The sequence below is a fragment of the Ranitomeya imitator genome, chromosome 6 (genome assembly GCF_032444005.1).
Source record: "Ranitomeya imitator isolate aRanImi1 chromosome 6, aRanImi1.pri, whole genome shotgun sequence".
NCBI classification, from domain to species: Eukaryota; Metazoa; Chordata; class Amphibia; order Anura; family Dendrobatidae; genus Ranitomeya; species Ranitomeya imitator.
In genome coordinates, this window is record NC_091287.1 from 123581053 (window position 1) to 123598902 (window position 17850).

The window sequence follows — 17850 nt, forward strand, 5'->3', positions numbered from 1 at the left end:
CTGTGTGTCCAGCATTCTGTCCCACTGTGTGTCCAGCATTCTGCCCCACTGTGTCCAGCATTCTGCCCCACTGTGTCCAGCATTTCTGCCCCTGTGTGTCCAGCATTTCTGCCCCAGTGTGTCCAGCATTTCTGCCCCACTGTGTGTCCAGCATTTCTGCCCCTGTGTCCACCATTCTGCCCCACTGTGTCCAGCATTTCTGCCCCTGTGTGTCCACCATTCTGCCCCACTGTGTCCAGCATTTCTGCCCCACTGTGTCCAGCATTCTGCCCCACTGTGTCCACCATTCTGCCCCACTGTGTCCAGCATTTCTGCCCCACTGTGTCCAGCAGTTCTGCCCCTGTGTGTCCACCATTCTGCCCCACTGTGTCCAGCATTTCTGCCCCTGTGTATCCAGCATTCTGTCCCACTGTGTCCAGCATTTCTGCCCCTGTGTGTCCACCATTCTGCCCCACTGTGACCTGCATTTCTGCCCCACTGTGTCCAGCATTTCTGCCCCTGTGTGTCCATCATCCTGCCCCCCGGGCCCCCTGGATCGCAGCTCTCAAAGAAAAAAAAAAAACCACGACTTCTTACCTGGCCATGCTCCTGCGCCGGGCGAAGATCCCCCCAGGCTCCACACAGACGCACTCGCCGGGCCCGGCGGCTGACAATGACGTCAGACGCCGGCGACGCCGGCGAGTGCGCACTGCGGCCCTATTCAGCTGCCAGCCTCAGACTGGCTGGCGGCTGTTAACTATTGACGTGCGGGCGCGGGCCCGCACGTCAATAGTATGCCGCTGCCGCAGCGCCTGCAGGGGGGGCCCGGTGAGCAGATGAGACGGGGCCCGATGCGGGCCCCCTCTGCTCACCGGGCCCCATACGCCAGTCACGGCTGTCATGCCCTGATGGCGGCCCTGAAACCATCATTTATTTTTCAACAGGACAATGACCCCAAACACACCTCCAGGCTGTGTAAGGGCTATTTGACCAAGAAGGAGAGTGATGGGATGCTACTCCAGATGACCTGGCCTCCACAGTCACCAGACCTGAACCCAATCGAGATGGTTTGGGTTGAGCTGGACCTCAGAGTGAAGGCAAAAAGGCCAACAAGTGCAAAGCATCTCTGGGAACTCCTTCAAGATTTTTGGAAGACCATTCCTGGTGACTACCTCTTGAAGCTCATCAAGAGAATGCCAAGAGTGTGCAAAGCAGTCATCAAAGGAAAAGGTGGCTACTTTGAAGAACCTAGAAAATAAGACATAATTTCAGTTGTTTCACACTTTTTTGTTAAGTATATAATTCCACATGTGTTAATTCATAGTTTTGATGCCTTCAGTGTGAATGTACAATTTTAATAGTCATGAAAATACAGAAAAATATTTAAATGAGAAGATGTGTCCAAACTTTTGGTCTGTACTGTAGATCTAACTGATATGCAATGGTTTACTGTATGTTAACCATGTCTCATATCCTGTCGGCTTCTGGAATGATTTTATAGAAGCCGACAATTGAATTATCGGCTATTCTGCTACCTCTCTATGAAATATAAATATATATACATATATGTGTGTCATTGACATTATATATATACCTACTCTATATGTAGACATTTATTTTATGTATTCTATTCTAACCTGTCAGTGTGATTTTACATTACACCGCACTGAATTACCAGCTTTTCTAAAGGACACCGGTGCGTATTTCTCGCAAGTCACACGCATGGTCCGTGTGTAATCCGTATTTTTCTCGCACCCATAGACTTATGTGGCCGGGATCACACATATGGCAGATACGGCCGAGTCTCGCAGGTGAAAACCCAGCTCTGGCACCGGCACTCCGAGCGGAGCGTGCTGCTCCATGTATTGCTGTGTGGCCGCACGCTCCGCTCCGGAGTGCCGGTGCCAGAGCTGGGTTTTCACCTGCGAGACTCGGCCGTATCTGCCATATGTGAGATCCCGGTCTATTGGTGAGTCTCGCATGCTGCAATTTCACTCGCACGTATAATACGGCCAAGAAAAAAAACGATGATGGGAGCTGCCCCATAGATTAACATTGGTGTGAGTGCTATGGGATTTTTTCTCGCATAGCTCTCATCCGTATTCCTCTGTAGTGTGAGGCTGCCGTCACACTAGCAGTATTTGGTCAGTATTTTACATCAGTATTTGTAGCCAAAACCAGGCGTGGAACAAATAGAGGAAAAGTCTAATAGAAACATATGCACCACTTCTGTATTTATCACCCACTCCTGGTTTTGGCTTACAAATACTGAGGTAAAATACTGACCAAATCCTGATAGTGTGATGGCAGCCTGACTCCGGCCTGAGGTGCTCACTCCATACTGAATAAATTGGGATATTTTGGAAATGTCATCCCTCTGTCGGTCCATCATTGCTCCACTTTTCCTCGGCTTCAGTGCTGGACTGTATCCGCCATCACGCCTGCAGCTCAGCACAGTGCTGTACACCCGCACATGACCCGGCCGGCTCTCACCCGGTACATCAGCAGGCGACGCATTGTCTGCACAGCTCCTATTCTCCCCGTGTGCAGCCGCGCATTGTACCGGAGGCACTTTTATTGTTACCGGCATCTGGTACTTTCCCACGTCCTCCGTCCGCTCACCCGGACAGGACGCGGCTCCGGTGACAGTCACACGCGCTCCCGTGATGCCCGGGGGCGGGAGCAGCACGTGATGCAGCAGCAACAGCCGGTTATTTAGTGCTGACAACGGGAACATCCGCCAGTGCCACCCACACAGGCGACATGGAGGCGAAGGACACGGCCGGACTGCAGCCGGGACTCGGCACCTTCTTCTACTTCGCCTACGGGAGTAATCTACTGAAAGAGCGGATCCTGCTGGACAACCCGTCCGCCTCATTCCACTCCATAGCCATGCTGCAGGTGCTGCCCGGTGTGTGTCAGGGGAACTGCTGTGTACAGCGCTGTGTACTGACGGGGAGCTGTGTACTGAGGGGGGCGGGGAGCTGTGTACAGTGCTGTGTACTGAGGGGGGCGGGGAGCTGTGTACAGTGCTGTGTACTGACGGGGAGCTGTGTACTGACGGGGAGCTGTGTACTGAGGAGGGCGGGGAGCTGTGTACAGTGCTGTCTACTGAGGGGGACGGGGAGCTGTGTACAGTGCTGTGTACTGAGGAGGACGGGGAGCTGTGTACAGTGCTGTGTACTGAGGAGGACGGGAGCTGTGTACAGTGCTGTGTAGTGAGGAGGGCGGGGAGCTGTGTACTGAGGGGGACGGGGAGCTGTGTACTGAGGGGGACGGGGAGCTGTGTACAGTGCTGTGTACTGAGGAGGACGGGAGCTGTGTACAGTGCTGTGTAGTGAGGAGGGCGGGGAGCTGTGTACTGAGGGGGACGGGGAGCTGTGTACTGAGGGGGGCGGGGAGCTGTGTACAGTGCTGTGTACTGAGGAGGACGGGAGCTGTGTACAGTGCTGTGTAGTGAGGAGGGCGGGGAGCTGTGTACTGAGGGGGACGGGGAGCTGTGTACTGAGGGGGACGGGGAGCTGTGTACTGAGGGGGACGGGGAGCTGTCTACTGAGGGGGACGGGAGCTGTGTACTGAGGGGGACGGGAGCTGTGTACTGAGGGGGACGGGAGCTGTGTACTGAGGGGGACGGGGAGCTGTGTACTGAGGGGGACGGGGAGCTGTGTACTGAGGAGGACGGGAGCTGTGTACTGAGGGGGATGGGGAGCTGTGTACTGAGGGGGATGGGGAGCTGTGTACTGAGGAGGACGGGAGCTGTGTACTGAGGGGGACGGGGAGCTGTGTACTGAGGGGGACGGGGAGCTGTGTACTGAGGGGGACGGGGAGCTGTGTACTGAGGGGGACGGGGAGCTGTGTACTGAGGGGGACGGGGAGCTGTGTACTGAGGGGGACGGGGAGCTGTGTACTGAGGGGGACGGGGAGCTGTGTACTGAGGGGGACGGGGAGCTGTGTACTGAGGAGGACGGGAGCTGTGTACAGTGCTGTATACTGAGGAGGACGGGAGCTGTGTACTGAGGGGGACGGGGAGCTGTGTACTGAGGAGGACGGGAGCTGTGTACAGTACTGAGGGGGACGGGGAGCTGTGTACTGAGGGGGACGGGGAGCTGTGTACTGAGGGGGACGGGGAGCTGTGTACTGAGGGGGACGGGGAGCTGTGTACTGAGGGGGACGGGGAGCTGTGTACTGAGGAGGACGGGAGCTGTGTACTGAGGGGGATGGGGAGCTGTGTACTGAGGAGGACGGGAGCTGTGTACTGAGGGGGATGGGGAGCTGTGTACTGAGGAGGACGGGAGCTGTGTACTGAGGGGGACGGGGAGCTGTGTACTGAGGGGGACGGGGAGCTGTGTACTGAGGGGGACGGGGAGCTGTGTACTGAGGGGGACGGGGAGCTGTGTACTGAGGGGGACGGGGAGCTGTGTACTGAGGGGGACGGGAGCTGTGTACTGAGGGGGACGGGGAGCTGTGTACTGAGGGGGACGGGGAGCTGTGTACTGAGGGGGACGGGGAGCTGTGTACTGAGGGGGACGGGGAGCTGTGTACTGAGGGGGACGGGGAGCTGTGTACTGAGGGGGACGGGGAGCTGTGTACTGAGGGGGACGGGGAGCTGTGTACTGAGGGGGACGGGGAGCTGTGTACTGAGGGGGACGGGGAGCTGTGTACTGAGGGGGACGGGGAGCTGTGTACTGAGGGGGACGGGGAGCTGTGTACTGAGGGGGACGGGGAGCTGTGTACTGAGGGGGACGGGGAGCTGTGTACTGAGGGGGACGGGGAGCTGTGTACTGAGGGGGACGGGGAGCTGTGTACTGAGGGGGACGGGGAGCTGTGTACTGAGGGGGACGGGGAGCTGTGTACTGAGGAGGACGGGAGCTGTGTACAGTGCTGTATACTGAGGAGGACGGGAGCTGTGTACTGAGGGGGACGGGGAGCTGTGTACTGAGGAGGACGGGAGCTGTGTACAGTACTGTGTACTGAGGGGGACGGGGAGCTGTGTACTGAGGGGGACGGGGAGCTGTGTACTGAGGGGGACGGGGAGCTGTGTACTGAGGGGGACGGGGAGCTGTGTACTGAGGGGGACGGGAGCTGTGTACTGAGGGGGACGGGGAGCTGTGTACTGAGGAGGACGGGAGCTGTGTACTGAGGGGGATGGGGAGCTGTGTACTGAGGAGGACGGGAGCTGTGTACTGAGGGGGACGGGGAGCTGTGTACTGAGGGGGACGGGGAGCTGTGTACTGAGGAGGACGGGAGCTGTGTACTGAGGGGGATGGGGAGCTGTGTACTGAGGAGGACGGGAGCTGTGTACTGAGGGGGATGGGGAGCTGTGTACTGAGGAGGACGGGAGCTGTGTACAGTACTGTGTACTGAGGGGGACGGGGAGCTGTGTACAGTGCTGTGTACTGAGGAGGATGGTATCCTGTGTATGAGGCACATATAATCCAGCACCTTCAGTATTCTGCAGATTTAGGGCCCCTTTCCACTTGTGAGAAAAACGGACGAGTGCAATCCGATAAAATCGGATTGCACTCGGACCAATATTTTTCAATAGGTGACATTCCATTAGCGATTTTTTTTTTTTTTTTTTTTTTTTTTTTTTTCCCAGCCGAAATCGGACTGAGAAAAATCTGTGTCGGCTGAGAAAAAAATCGCAGCATGCTGCGTATTGCTGAGATTCTCGGACGAGACTCGCCAATGCAAGTCAATGGGTGCGTGAAAAAAAACGCACAGCACTCGCACCATGCGAGTGCTGTCCGATTTTTACGCACCCGTGTCCTTAGAAAAGCCGGCAATTCAGCGCAGAGTACAGTAAAATCACACTGACATGTTAGATTAGAGTAGATATATACACATAGAATAGGTATATATACATATATATATATATGTCAGGGAGACACATATATATATATATATATATATAGCAGCGTGAGAGAGCTTTAAAGCTGGTAATTATTACCGGCTTTTGCTTTCTCCTTCCTAAACCCGACATGATATGAGACCTGGTTTACATACAGTAAACCATCTCATATCACCATTTTTTTTGCATATTCCACACTACTAATGTCAGTAGTGTGTATATAATAATAATAATAATAATAATAATTTTATTTATATAGCGCCAACATATTCCGCAGCGCTTTACAAATTATAGAGGGGACTTGTACAGACAATAGACATTACAGCATAACAGAAATACAGTTCAAAACAGATACCAGGAGGAGTGAGGGCCCTGCTCGCAAGCTTACAAACTATGGGGAAAAGGGGAGACACGAGAGGTGGATGGTAACAATTGCTTTAGTTATTCGGACCAGCTATAGTGTAAGGCTCAGGTGTTCATGTAAAGCTGCATGAACCAGTTACCTGCCTAAGTATGTAACAGTACAGACACAAAGGGCTAATACTGCATAAAGTGTATGAGAACATGATGCGAGGAACCTTTTTTTTTATTATTATAAATAGGCCACACAGGGATCGTTAGGTTAATGCATTGAGGCGGTAGGCCAGTCTGAACAAATGAGTTTTTAGGGCACGCTTAAAACTGTGGGGATTGGGGATTAATCGTATTAACCTAGGTAGTGCATTCCAAAGAATCGGCGCAGCACGTGTAAAGTCTTGGAGACGGGAGTGGGAGGTTCTGATTATTGAGGATGCTAACCTGAGGTCATTAGCGGAGCGGAGGGCACGGGTAGGGTGGTAGACTGATACCAGGGAGGAGATGTAGGGTGGTGCTGAGCCATGGAGTGCTTTGTGGATGAGGGTAGTAGTTTTGTACTGGATTCTGGAGTGGATGGGTAGCCAGTGTAATGACTGGCACAGGGTAGAGGCATCGGTGTAACGGTTGGTGAGGAATATGATCCTTGCTGCAGCATTCAGGACAGATTGGAGCGGGGAGAGTTTTGCAAGAGGGAGACCGATTAGTAGAGAGTTACAATAGTCCAGACGAGAATGAATAAGTGAAACAGTCAGAGTTTTTGCAGAGTCGAAATTAAGAAAAGGGCGAATTCTAGAAATGTTTTTGAGATGCAGGTAAGAAGAGCGAGCCAGTGATCGGATGTAGGGGGTGAATGAAAGGTCAGAATCAAGGATGACCCCAAGGCAGCGGGCATGTTGCTTTGGAGTAATGGTGGAACCGCACACGGAGATGGCAATGTCAGGCAAAGGTAGGTTAGTAGAGGGAGAGAACACGAGGAGTTCAGTTTTTGACAGGTTTAGTTTCAGATAGAGGGAGGACATGATGTTAGAGACAGCGGTAAGACAATCACTGGTGTTTTCTAAAAAGGTCGGTGTGATATCGGGAGCAGAAGTGTATAATTGGGTGTCGTCAGCATAGAGATGGTACTGGAAACCAAATCTACTGATTGTTTGTCCAATAGGGGCAGTATACAACGAGAAGAGTAGGGGGCCTAGGACTGATCCTAGAGGAACCCCAACAGTAAGGGGAAGGTGAGAGGAGCAGGAACCAGCAAAACATACAGTGAAGGATCGGTCAGAGAGATAGGAGGAGAACCAGGAGAGAACGGTGTCCTTGAGGCCGATGGAGCGGAGCATAGTGAGGAGGAGCTGATGATCCACAGTGTCGAATGCTGCAGAGAGATCCAAGAGAATTAGCATGGAGTAGTGACCATTAGATTTAGCTGTTAGTAGGTCATTAGAGACTTTAATGAGGGCAGTTTCAGTAGAGTGTAAAGAGCGGAAGCCAGATTGAAGAGGGTCGAGAAGAGAGTTATCTGAGAGATAGCGGGTAAGACGGGAGTGGACCAGGCGTTCGAGGAGTTTAGAGATGAAGGGAAGATTAGAGACAGGTCTATAATTAGCGGCACAGTTTTGATCGAGGGATGGTTTTTTAAGTAATGGATGTATGATGGCATGCTTAAATGAGGAGGGAAAAATACCGGAAGTGAGGGAAAGGTTGAATATTTTTGTTAGGTGAGAGGTGATAGCCGGGGAAAGGGACTGGAGGAGATGTGACGGAATGGGGTCACTGGTGCAAGTGGTCGGGCGAGAAGATGCAAGGAGCCTGCTTACTTCTTCTTCTGTAACTGCTTCAAAGTCAGAGAGTGAACTAGATGCAGTGGGGGAGGGAGGACAGTGCATGGTATGAAGAGATTGGGAGATGATTTCCTGTCGAATGTGGTCAATTTTTTCTTTGAAGTAATTGGCCAGATTGTCAGCACGGAGATCCGTGGTTGGGGCCTGCTCTCTTGGGTTGAGTAGGGACTGGAACGTGTCAAAGAGACGTTTAGGGTTATTGGACAGGGAGGTGATGAGGGTGTTGAAGTAGGTTTGTTTGGAGAGGTGAAGGGCAGAATTGTATGTCTTTAGCATGAACTTATAATGGATGAAATCTTCGGGTAGATTAGATTTTCTCCACAGACGTTCTGCGCACCTGGAGCACCGCTGCAGGAAACGTGTTTGCGGCGTGTGCCACGGTTGTTGCCGTCTGTGCCGAGTTGTTTTATGTATAGGAGGAGCAGCTTCATCCAGAGCACTTTGCAGGGTTTCATTGTAATGCTTCAATGCAGAATCAGGACATGAGATGGAGGAAATAGGGGCCAATGAGGACTGCAAGTTCATCATAAGTTTCTGGGTGTTAATGGCCTGTATGTTTCTATAGGTGTGGAAAGTGGGGGTGACCTGAGCGGGATGGCAGTTCTTGATAGAGAATGAAAGAAGGTTGTGGTCAGAGAGCGGGAGAGGGGAGTTTGTGAAGTCATCCACTGAGCAAAGTCGGGAGAAGATCAAGTCAAGGGAGTTTCCATCTTCATGTGTTGGAGAGTTAGTATGCTGCGAGAGGCCAAAAGAGGAGGATAGAGATAAAAGGTGAGAAGCAGATGGGGAGAGGGGAGAGGCAATGGGGATGTTGAAATCACCCATGATAAGGGTGGGGGTGTCACAGGAGAGAAAGTGTGGAAGCCAGGTGGCAAAGTGATCCAGGAACTGATGAGAGGGGCCGGGAGGACGATACACCACCGCCACTCGCATGGAGAAGGGGACGTAGAGTCTGACCACATGGACCTCAAAGGAAGGGAAGACAAGTGAGGGTACTTGGGGGATAACTTGGAAAGTACATTTGGGTGAAAGGAGCAGACCAACGCCTCCACCTGCTCTGTTGTCTGATCTTGGGGTATGAGAAAAGTGTAGTCCACCATATGAAAGAGCAGCAGCAGCGGTGGTGTCTGACTGCTGGATCCAGGTTTCAGTAAGAGCCAGGAGATTAAGAGAATTAGAAAGGAAGAAGTCATGAATGAAGGAGAGTTTATTACACACAGAGCGAGAATTCCAAAGGGCACAATTGAAAGAGACAGCAGGCATGCAGGGAATATTAATAAGGTTAGAGGGGTTTCTGGGTGTAGCAATTGGGAGGTTTGACTGGCTATAACATGGGGGGCCGGGGTTTGGAGATATGTCTCCAGCGACTAGGAGAAGGAGGATGGAAAGAGTGAGCAGATGGTTAAGTGATTTGTGAGAGCGTCTCTTGTGTTGGATGTTGGGACTGAATGGATCTGTGCTGTTAAGCAATGTGAATAGAGCATGAGTGCTATACATAGGAGAGGCAAGGACAGAGGGGCCGATATGGATGGAGTGTAGAGAGTTAATGCGAGGGCGGTGAATGTGAGTGAATGCAGCAGCCAGAATATAGATTATACAAATAAATATGGTGAGTATTTGTGCTATTTCAAGTGAATATGGATTAGATTTAGATTGTCTTACCTGTCTCCTGCCCTGTCTAACTGCCATGTTATAACTGCCGAGTACTTAGAAAAAAAAGTACTTTGAATAAAAAATACACGAATAACAGTGCACGAATGCATCCCCAAGCTACATCTACATTTATAGAAGGCTAGCCCTTAGATCTCTTTTTTTTTTTTTTTTTTGTGTTAAAGCTCGTTAGCAATCAATCTAACTCAGTTGAGACAACAGGACACATTAAATGTAGTGATCAGATAAACAAATGTCCAGGTCTACATGGATCATAAAGCACTTTGAAACAGTTATGTGATCTCTCTGAGTAAGGACATGCAAAAGTGAGTTAAATATCTATAAACACAAACAAACGCATAATAGGATGACTAACATATATAGATACATGCAGGATTCAATGCCGAAGATAGAATGACTCAGATACCATCCAAGCTGCTTGCTGTCAGGGACTGGAGCAATAGACATGCAGGATATTTCAGCTCAGAGAATGAATGATATGTTTACCATCCAAGCTGCTTGCTGTCAGGGACTGGAGCAATAGACATGCAGGATATTTCAGCTCAGAGAATATATGCAAAATTTGGCCGTTCTAGCTATTATATTTAAGGGTTAAATGGCGGAAAAAATTGGCGTGGGCTCCCGCGCAATTTTCTCCGCCAGAGTAGTAAAGCCAGTGACTGAGGGCAGATATTAATAGCCTGGAGAGGGTCCACGGTTTTTGCCCCCCCCCCCCCCCGGCTAAAAATACCTGCCCCCAGCCACCCCAGAACAGGCACATCTGGAAGATGCGCCTATTCTGGCACTTGGCCACTCTCTTCCCATTCCCGTGTAGCGGTGGGATATGGGGTAATGAAGGGTTAATGCCACCTTGCTATTGTAAGGTGACATTAAGCCTAATTAATAATGGAGAGGCGTCAATTATGACACCTATCCATTATTAATCCAATTGAATGAAAGGGTTTAAATAAACACACACACATTATTAAAAAGTATTTTAATGAAATAAAAACAAAGGTTGTTGTAATATTTTATTTAACGCCCAATCCACTCACTGAAGACCCTCGATCTGTAAATAAAAAAAACATAATAAACCAACAATATACTTACCTTCCGAGGATCTGTAAAGTCAAATGATGTAAATCCTTCTGAAGGGGTTAAAACATTTTGCAGCCAGGAGTTCTGCTAATGCAACGCTACTCCTGCCTGCAAAACCCCAGGGAATGAAGGTAAAGTAGGTCAATGACCTATATTTACCTGCATTTGCGGTGAGGCGCCCTCTGCTGGTTGTTCATAGATCGTGGGAACTTTCCTAGAAAGCCTGGGAAGCAGTAATATAGTGGGAAATCCGTAAAAAAATTAATGAACATGCTGTGTTTTTTTTCGCAGAAAAAAACGAATCCTGTGCAAAAAAATTGCGGAATGCATTCTAAGGCTACGTTCACATTAGCGTTCCGCTAATGTGCGTCGCTGTTGCGTCGGCGACGCAGCGGCGACGCGCCCCTATGTTCAACATGGGGGACGCGTGCGTTTTTTTTGTTGCGTTTTCCGACACGTGCGTCGTTTCCGACGCTAGCGTCGGACGCAAGAAAATGCAACAAGTTGCATTTTTCGTGCGTCCGATTTTCGTCAAAAAACGACGCACGCGTCGCAAAACGCAGCGTTTTTGCGTGCGTTTGCACGCTTTTTTTGTGCGTTGCGTCGCCGACGCAGCGGCGCGCAACGCTAATGTGAACGTAGCCTAAATGATGGGATGCATAATGTATGCATTTTTTTTTGCGTTTTTATAGCTAAAAAAGTGAAATCTGCTACGCATGCACACAGCCTTAGAAAAGCCGGTAATTCAGTGCGGTGTACAGTAGAATCACACTGGCAGGTTAGGATAGAATAGATAAAATAAATGTCTACACATAGAATAGGTAGATATACAGTATAGACCAAAAGTTTGGACACACCTTCTCATTTAGATTTTTCTGTATTTTCATGACTATGAAAATTATACATTCACACTGAAGGCATCAAAACTATGAATTAACACATGTGGAATTACATACTTAACAAAAAAGTGTGAAACAACTGAAAATATGTCTTATATTCTAGGTTCTTCAAAGTAGCCACCTTTTGCTTTGATGAATGCTTTGCACACTCTTGGCATTCTCTTGATGAACTGCAAGAGGTAGTCACCAGAAATGGTTTTCACTTCACAGGTGTGCCGTGTCAGGTTTAATAAGTGGGATTTCTTGCCTTATAAATGGGGTTGGGACCATCAGTTGTGTTGTGCAGAAGTCTGGTGGATACACAGCTGATAGTCCTACTGAATAGACTGTTAGCTGCTTTTTTCTTGCCATAATACAAATTCTAAGTAAAGAAAAACAAGTGGCCATCATTGCTTCATTCCTAGAAATGAAGGTCAGTCAGTCCGATAAATTGGGAAAACTTTGAAATTGTCCCCAAGTACAGTTGCAAAACCATCAAGCGCTACAAAGAAACTGGCTCACATGAGGACCGCCCCAGGAAAGGAAGACCAAGAGTCACCTCTGCTTCTGTGGATAAGTTTATCCGAGTCACCAGCCTCAGAAATCGCAGGTTAACAGCAGCTCAGATTAGAGACCAGGTCAATGCCACACAAGACAAGATTGCCTTGTGCAGGCATGTACTACGGAGGACAGAGAAGGAACTTCAATCCAATATTGCAGCCAGTATGCAGCCAGCGGATAAGGAAAGGGTGAATCAAACACCCGAAAACCCCGCCTCTATGGCTGAAAATTGTTCCCTCCAAATTCAGGTGACACAGTCCCTTTAATTGATTGCTGTGGGTCAGTTTCCATTGTGGATTTTTTTTTTTCAGTAAACGGATGCGATTCGTTAATTTTTCTATTTTCGTTCTCTCAATATTAGTTTCCCAGTTACCCAGCATTCCTATTTCCTTATTTTAGGGATTTATTATCCATTTTCTGCCACTTGTGCCCACCTATAATTCTTCGATGCAGTTAGATTAGTTTTTTGAGTAGGATACAACCCATTGTATGGGCAGTGGATAGCCTTGGAGCTTGGTACTGTTGTGAATTCTGTGGCAGAGTTCACTCCTGTGGTCACAAGTGGTACTTCGGCTGATTCTCTCTGGGATCTTCCGTTTGTGGAGGAAAGTGGTACTGCAGCTTCTGAGTTTCCTCCCTCAGGTGATCTGGTGAGCTCGTTAGCTTCTTCTCTACTTAACTCCACCTGATGCTTTGATCTATGCCTCCTGTCAATGTTTCAGTGTGGGACTTGTTTTTCCCCTGGATCATTCCTGTGGCCTGCTGCTCTGCAAAGCTAAGTTTTGCTTATGTTATTTTGTTGCTATTTTTCTGTCCAGCTTGCTTTATTGGTTTTTCTCGCCTGCTGGAAGCTCTGAGACGCAGAGGGACCACCTCCGTACCGTTAGTCGGTGCGGAGGGTCTTTTTGTCCCCTCTGCGTGTTTTTTTGTAGGTTTTTGTGCTGACCGCAAAGTTATCTTCCCTATCCTCGTTCTGTTCAGCTAGTCGGGCCTCACTTTGCTAAATCTGTTTCATCTCTATGTTTGTGTTTTCATCTTACTCACAGTCATTATATGTGGGGGGCTGCCTTTTCCTTTGGGGAATTTCTCTGAGGCAAGGTAGGCTTATTTTTCTATCTTCAGGATTAGCTAGTTTCTCAGGCTGTGACGAGGCGCCTAGGTTCTGGTCAGGAGCGCTCCACGGCTACCTTTAGTGTGGTTTGATAGGCTTAGGGATTGCGGTCTGCAGAGTTCCCACGTCTCAGAGCTCGTTCTATTATTTTGGGTTATTGTCAGTTCACTGTATGTGCTCTGACCTCCATGTCCATTGTGATTCTGAATTGCCTTTCATAACATGGTACACACCATTTATTAATAATTTATTGGAACAATGTGATTTTGATATAAAACATGATCATAATGACTAGAAAATATAAGTGGGCATGTAACCTGGAACTAGCTGGCGATTTTTGTTACATGGGAGAAATATCCCAAGAGATGCACTCGCTCATACAATGTGTATGACATTATGATGTATGGTAATTACATCAAAGTTGTTTCTGGCTACAAGTCTGTGACCCAATTCCATTGATGGGAGGTGACTATTACCATTTAATTGCAGAATCTTAATTTTGTGATTAATAGTTTACCGCCCTACATTATACTTGTAGTCATGAGCAAGAAATTCTTACATTTACAACTTTTGTTTATTTTACCATCGCTGAACAAGAAATTCACATTGTCATCCATATTTGTAGCAGAATTGGTTTAGGTTCAAGAATGGGCTGATCAGGTCCCCTGTCCATCCCAAACCACCACCATAAGTAGAACCAGGGGCGGATAAAGAGTAGACAGTGCCCTTGGAAGATTAGAAGGCGCGGGCCCCCCATCCCATCACGATTTAATAAAAACAAAAACAACAAAAACAAAATATAAAAAAAGTGCTCTGGTGCACATCTGTAGATGCAAAATGAGAGACAGCGGTACACACTTTTTTTTCCTTATGCACAGCACTATACGTAACGCAATATATTATAGAGCAGGGATGGGCATTTAATTTTCCTGAGGGGCCACATGACAGATCGGGACTGTTGTGAAGGCCGAACTAATAGGCTGAAATTATATTATTTCTTATTCATTAACTTAATACAGCAGAACTACCGTATATACTCGAGTATAAGCTGACCCCCCCCCCCCCTAATTTTGCCACAAAAAACTGGGAAAACTTAATGACTCGAGTATAAGCCTAGGGTGGAAAATACAGCAGATACCAATAAAATCAAAATTAATTGAGAAATCAGTAGGTTAAGTGTTTTTGAATATCCATATTGAATCAAGAGCCCCATATAATGCTCCATACCGTTCATGATGGCCCCATAAGATGCTCCATACAAAATACGCCCCATATAATGCTCCATACAGTTTATGATGGGCTCCATAAGATGCTCCATATTAAAATATGCCCCATATAATGCTGCACAAATCCTGATTATGGCCCCATAGATGCTCCATAGAGACATTTGCTCCATATAATGCTGCACAAATGCTGATTTTTGGCTCCATAAGATGCTCCATAGAGATATTTGCCCCATATGCTGCACATAGCCCCATAAGATGCTCCATACAGATAATTGCCCCGTATAATGCTGCACAAATCCTGATTATGGCCCCATAAGATGCTCCATAGACACATTTGCTCCGTATAATGCTCCACAAATGTGGATTATGGCCCCATAAGATGCTCCATACAGATATTTGCCCCATATAACGCTGCACATCGCCCCATAAGATTCTCCATACAGACATTTGCCCCATATGCTGTTGCTGCTAAAAAAAATTAAAAAATCACATACTCCCCTCTCAGGCCCCCGGCACTTGCTATATTCACCTGCTCCGCGTTACACCATATAATGCTCCATACAGTTCATGATGGGCCCCATAAGATGCTCCATAATAAAATATGCCCCCATATAATGCTGCACAAATGCTGATAATGGCCCCATAAGATGCTCCATAGAGACATTTGCTCCATATAATGCTGCACAAATGCTGATTTTTGGCTCCATAAGATGCTCCATAGAGATATTTGCCCCATATGCTATTGCTGCAGTAAAAAAAAAAAAAAATCACATACCTCTCGTCGCTCAGGCCCCCGGCACTTGCAATACTGACCTTTCCTGTTCCACCACTGAGCGCCGCTGTGTCTTCCCATCCTCTGAACCGATGTTCAGGCAGAGGGCGACGCACACTAATCGAGTCATCGTGCCATCTGACTTGAGCGTCCGTGCAGAGGATGCAGCGGCACCGACGGTGGAACGGGGAGCAGGTGAATATCGCGCACTGGGTTATACTCCCCTGCTCCTGGCGCGGTCCCTGCACGTCTGTTCCCCGGCAGCTTCTTCCTGTAGTGAGCGGTCACATGGTACCGCTCATTACAGTAATGAATATGTGGCTCCACCCTGGAGCCGCATATTCACTACTGTAATGAGCGGTAGCATGTGACCGCTCACTACAGGAAGAAGCTGCCGGCGCCAGGGAAAAGACGTGCAGGGACTGCACCAGGAGCAGGTGAGTATTACACAGCTCCACTCCCCCTCCCCTGCCGACCCCTGGGTATGACTCCAGAGGGTTATTTTCAGCCCAAAAAAGTGGGCTGAAAATCGGCTTATACTCGAGTAAATACGGTAATTATGCTGACATCCCCCCCTATGTACCGTATGAGTTCACACGGCCCCCTGTGTACAGCATGAAACCCCATATAGCCTCTCTTGGTACAGTATTAACCCTCACATAGCCCCTTATATATAGTATGAGCCTCCATATAGCTCTCTGTATACTGTATGAGCCCTCACATAGTCCTGCAATGTACAGTATGAGCGTCACATAGCCCTGCTCTATACTGTATGAGCCCTTGCATAGCCTCTCCAGGTATGACCCCTCACATTGTCCTGCTGTATACAGTATGAGCCTCACATTACCCCACATATACAGTATGAGTCCCTACATACCTCCCAAGATACAGCATGAGTCCCCACATAGCCACCAATATACTGGATCAGCTCCAACTTGGTCACTATCTATAGTGTGAGCCCCACATAGCTCCAACAAACAGTATGAACCCAGCACCCCACCCCACCCGCATATCCTTCTATGTACAGGCACACATCCCATACATACATTTAAAAAAACAAACAAAAAAAAACACTCGCCTTGCTCTGCTTCTCTCGGTGCTCTGCTCTGGTCCCCGGGGTACTACCGTACTTCTTTTTCTGGCCTTCGTGTACATGATGACACTGTTGCATCACAAAAGAAGTGATGGGAGCTCCCCTGGAACTGTGCTGCCATTCCACGTTGCTAGCAGTGGAGCTCCAGGAAAGCTCCCTGCCTGAAGATGTGCGTTGCTGATGGCAGTGCACAAATCATAATGGGGGCAATCTGGCCATGACCTCCCTTGCCTTCGTTATAATCTGCCTAGGAGTACACCTATTGCTGTAGTAGAGTAAAGTCCTTTACAGTTCTTGCATGAAAAAGTGTTTGCCCCCTTCCTGTTTTCCTATTCTTTTGCATGTTTGGCACACTTAAATGTTTCAGATCACACAACAAATTTAAATTGAAATATTAGACAAAACACAGCACATGGAAACGCAAAATGCATTTTTTTTTAAATGAAGGACTTTTATTAAGAGAAAAAGAAATCCATACCTACAGGGCCAAGTGTGAAAAAGTGATTGCCCCACCTTTAAAACATAAATTAACCGTGGTTTATCACATCTTTGGGAGGCTGCGTTAAGTCCCTAGCCACAACCAGGCCTGATTACTGCCTCATCTGTTCTCAATCTAGAAATTACTTAAATAGGACCTGCCTGACAAAGTTTAGAAGACCAAAAGATCCTCAAAAGCTAATCATCATGCTGCCATGCAAAGAAATTTTGGAACAAATGAGAAACAAAGTAACTGAGATCTCAGTCTGGAAAAGGTTACAAAGCAATTTCTAAAGCTTTGGGATTTCAGCGAACCACAGTGAGAGCAATTATCTACAAATGGTGAAAACATTGAACAGTGGTGAACCTCCCCAGGAGTGACTAGCCGACCAAAATTACCCATAGAGAGCAGCGGCAACTCATGCAAAAGATCACAAAAAACCCACAACAACATCCAAAGAACAAACATGCAAACTAATAGGGAACAGGAAGGGGGCAAAAACCTTTTCTCACCACTGTACATGTCCAACAAAAAGGTTTCTAAATTTTAAAAATAGTTTAACGCGGGGTGTTGATTTCCCTAGACTAGTCCTGCCTCAGATCCTCTTGTCATGCACATGGTGGAAGGGGTCATTGATATACTCTGTATAATCCTTGTAGTTGTAGGACCTCCAACAGGTAAGACCGCCAACCCTAATCATGCACAGGATCTTATGCTTTCCTACCTGTATAGAGGATGTCAATCATACACCACTGAGGGGAAAAAAAAGATGCATGCCATGGTTGGTTTGATTTGCGGTCCAAACTGGCCAATTCTAATGTACAGATGTTTCATACAGCACATGGATGCCATCTGTTTCGCACTAATTTATTCTTTATTAAAAACCTGGGAGTATGAATAATGCCCTTAATTTCAATGATTGCAAAAAAAAAAAAAGCAATGTTAAGGCCGGGTTCACACG

General features: G+C 48.0%; 1 protein-coding gene across 1 annotated transcript in view; it reads left to right on the top strand.

Moving 5' to 3' along the window:
- The first annotated feature begins 2525 nt into the window (after positions 1 to 2525).
- Positions 2526 to 17850, top strand: part of GGCT (gamma-glutamylcyclotransferase) — a 55010-nt gene continuing 39685 nt past the window's right edge. The window contains exon 1 of the mRNA XM_069730048.1: positions 2526 to 2880. Coding sequence (XP_069586149.1) covers positions 2743 to 2880 — 138 coding nt within the window. The 5' untranslated portion in view covers positions 2526 to 2742. The remainder of the gene's footprint in view (positions 2881 to 17850) is intronic.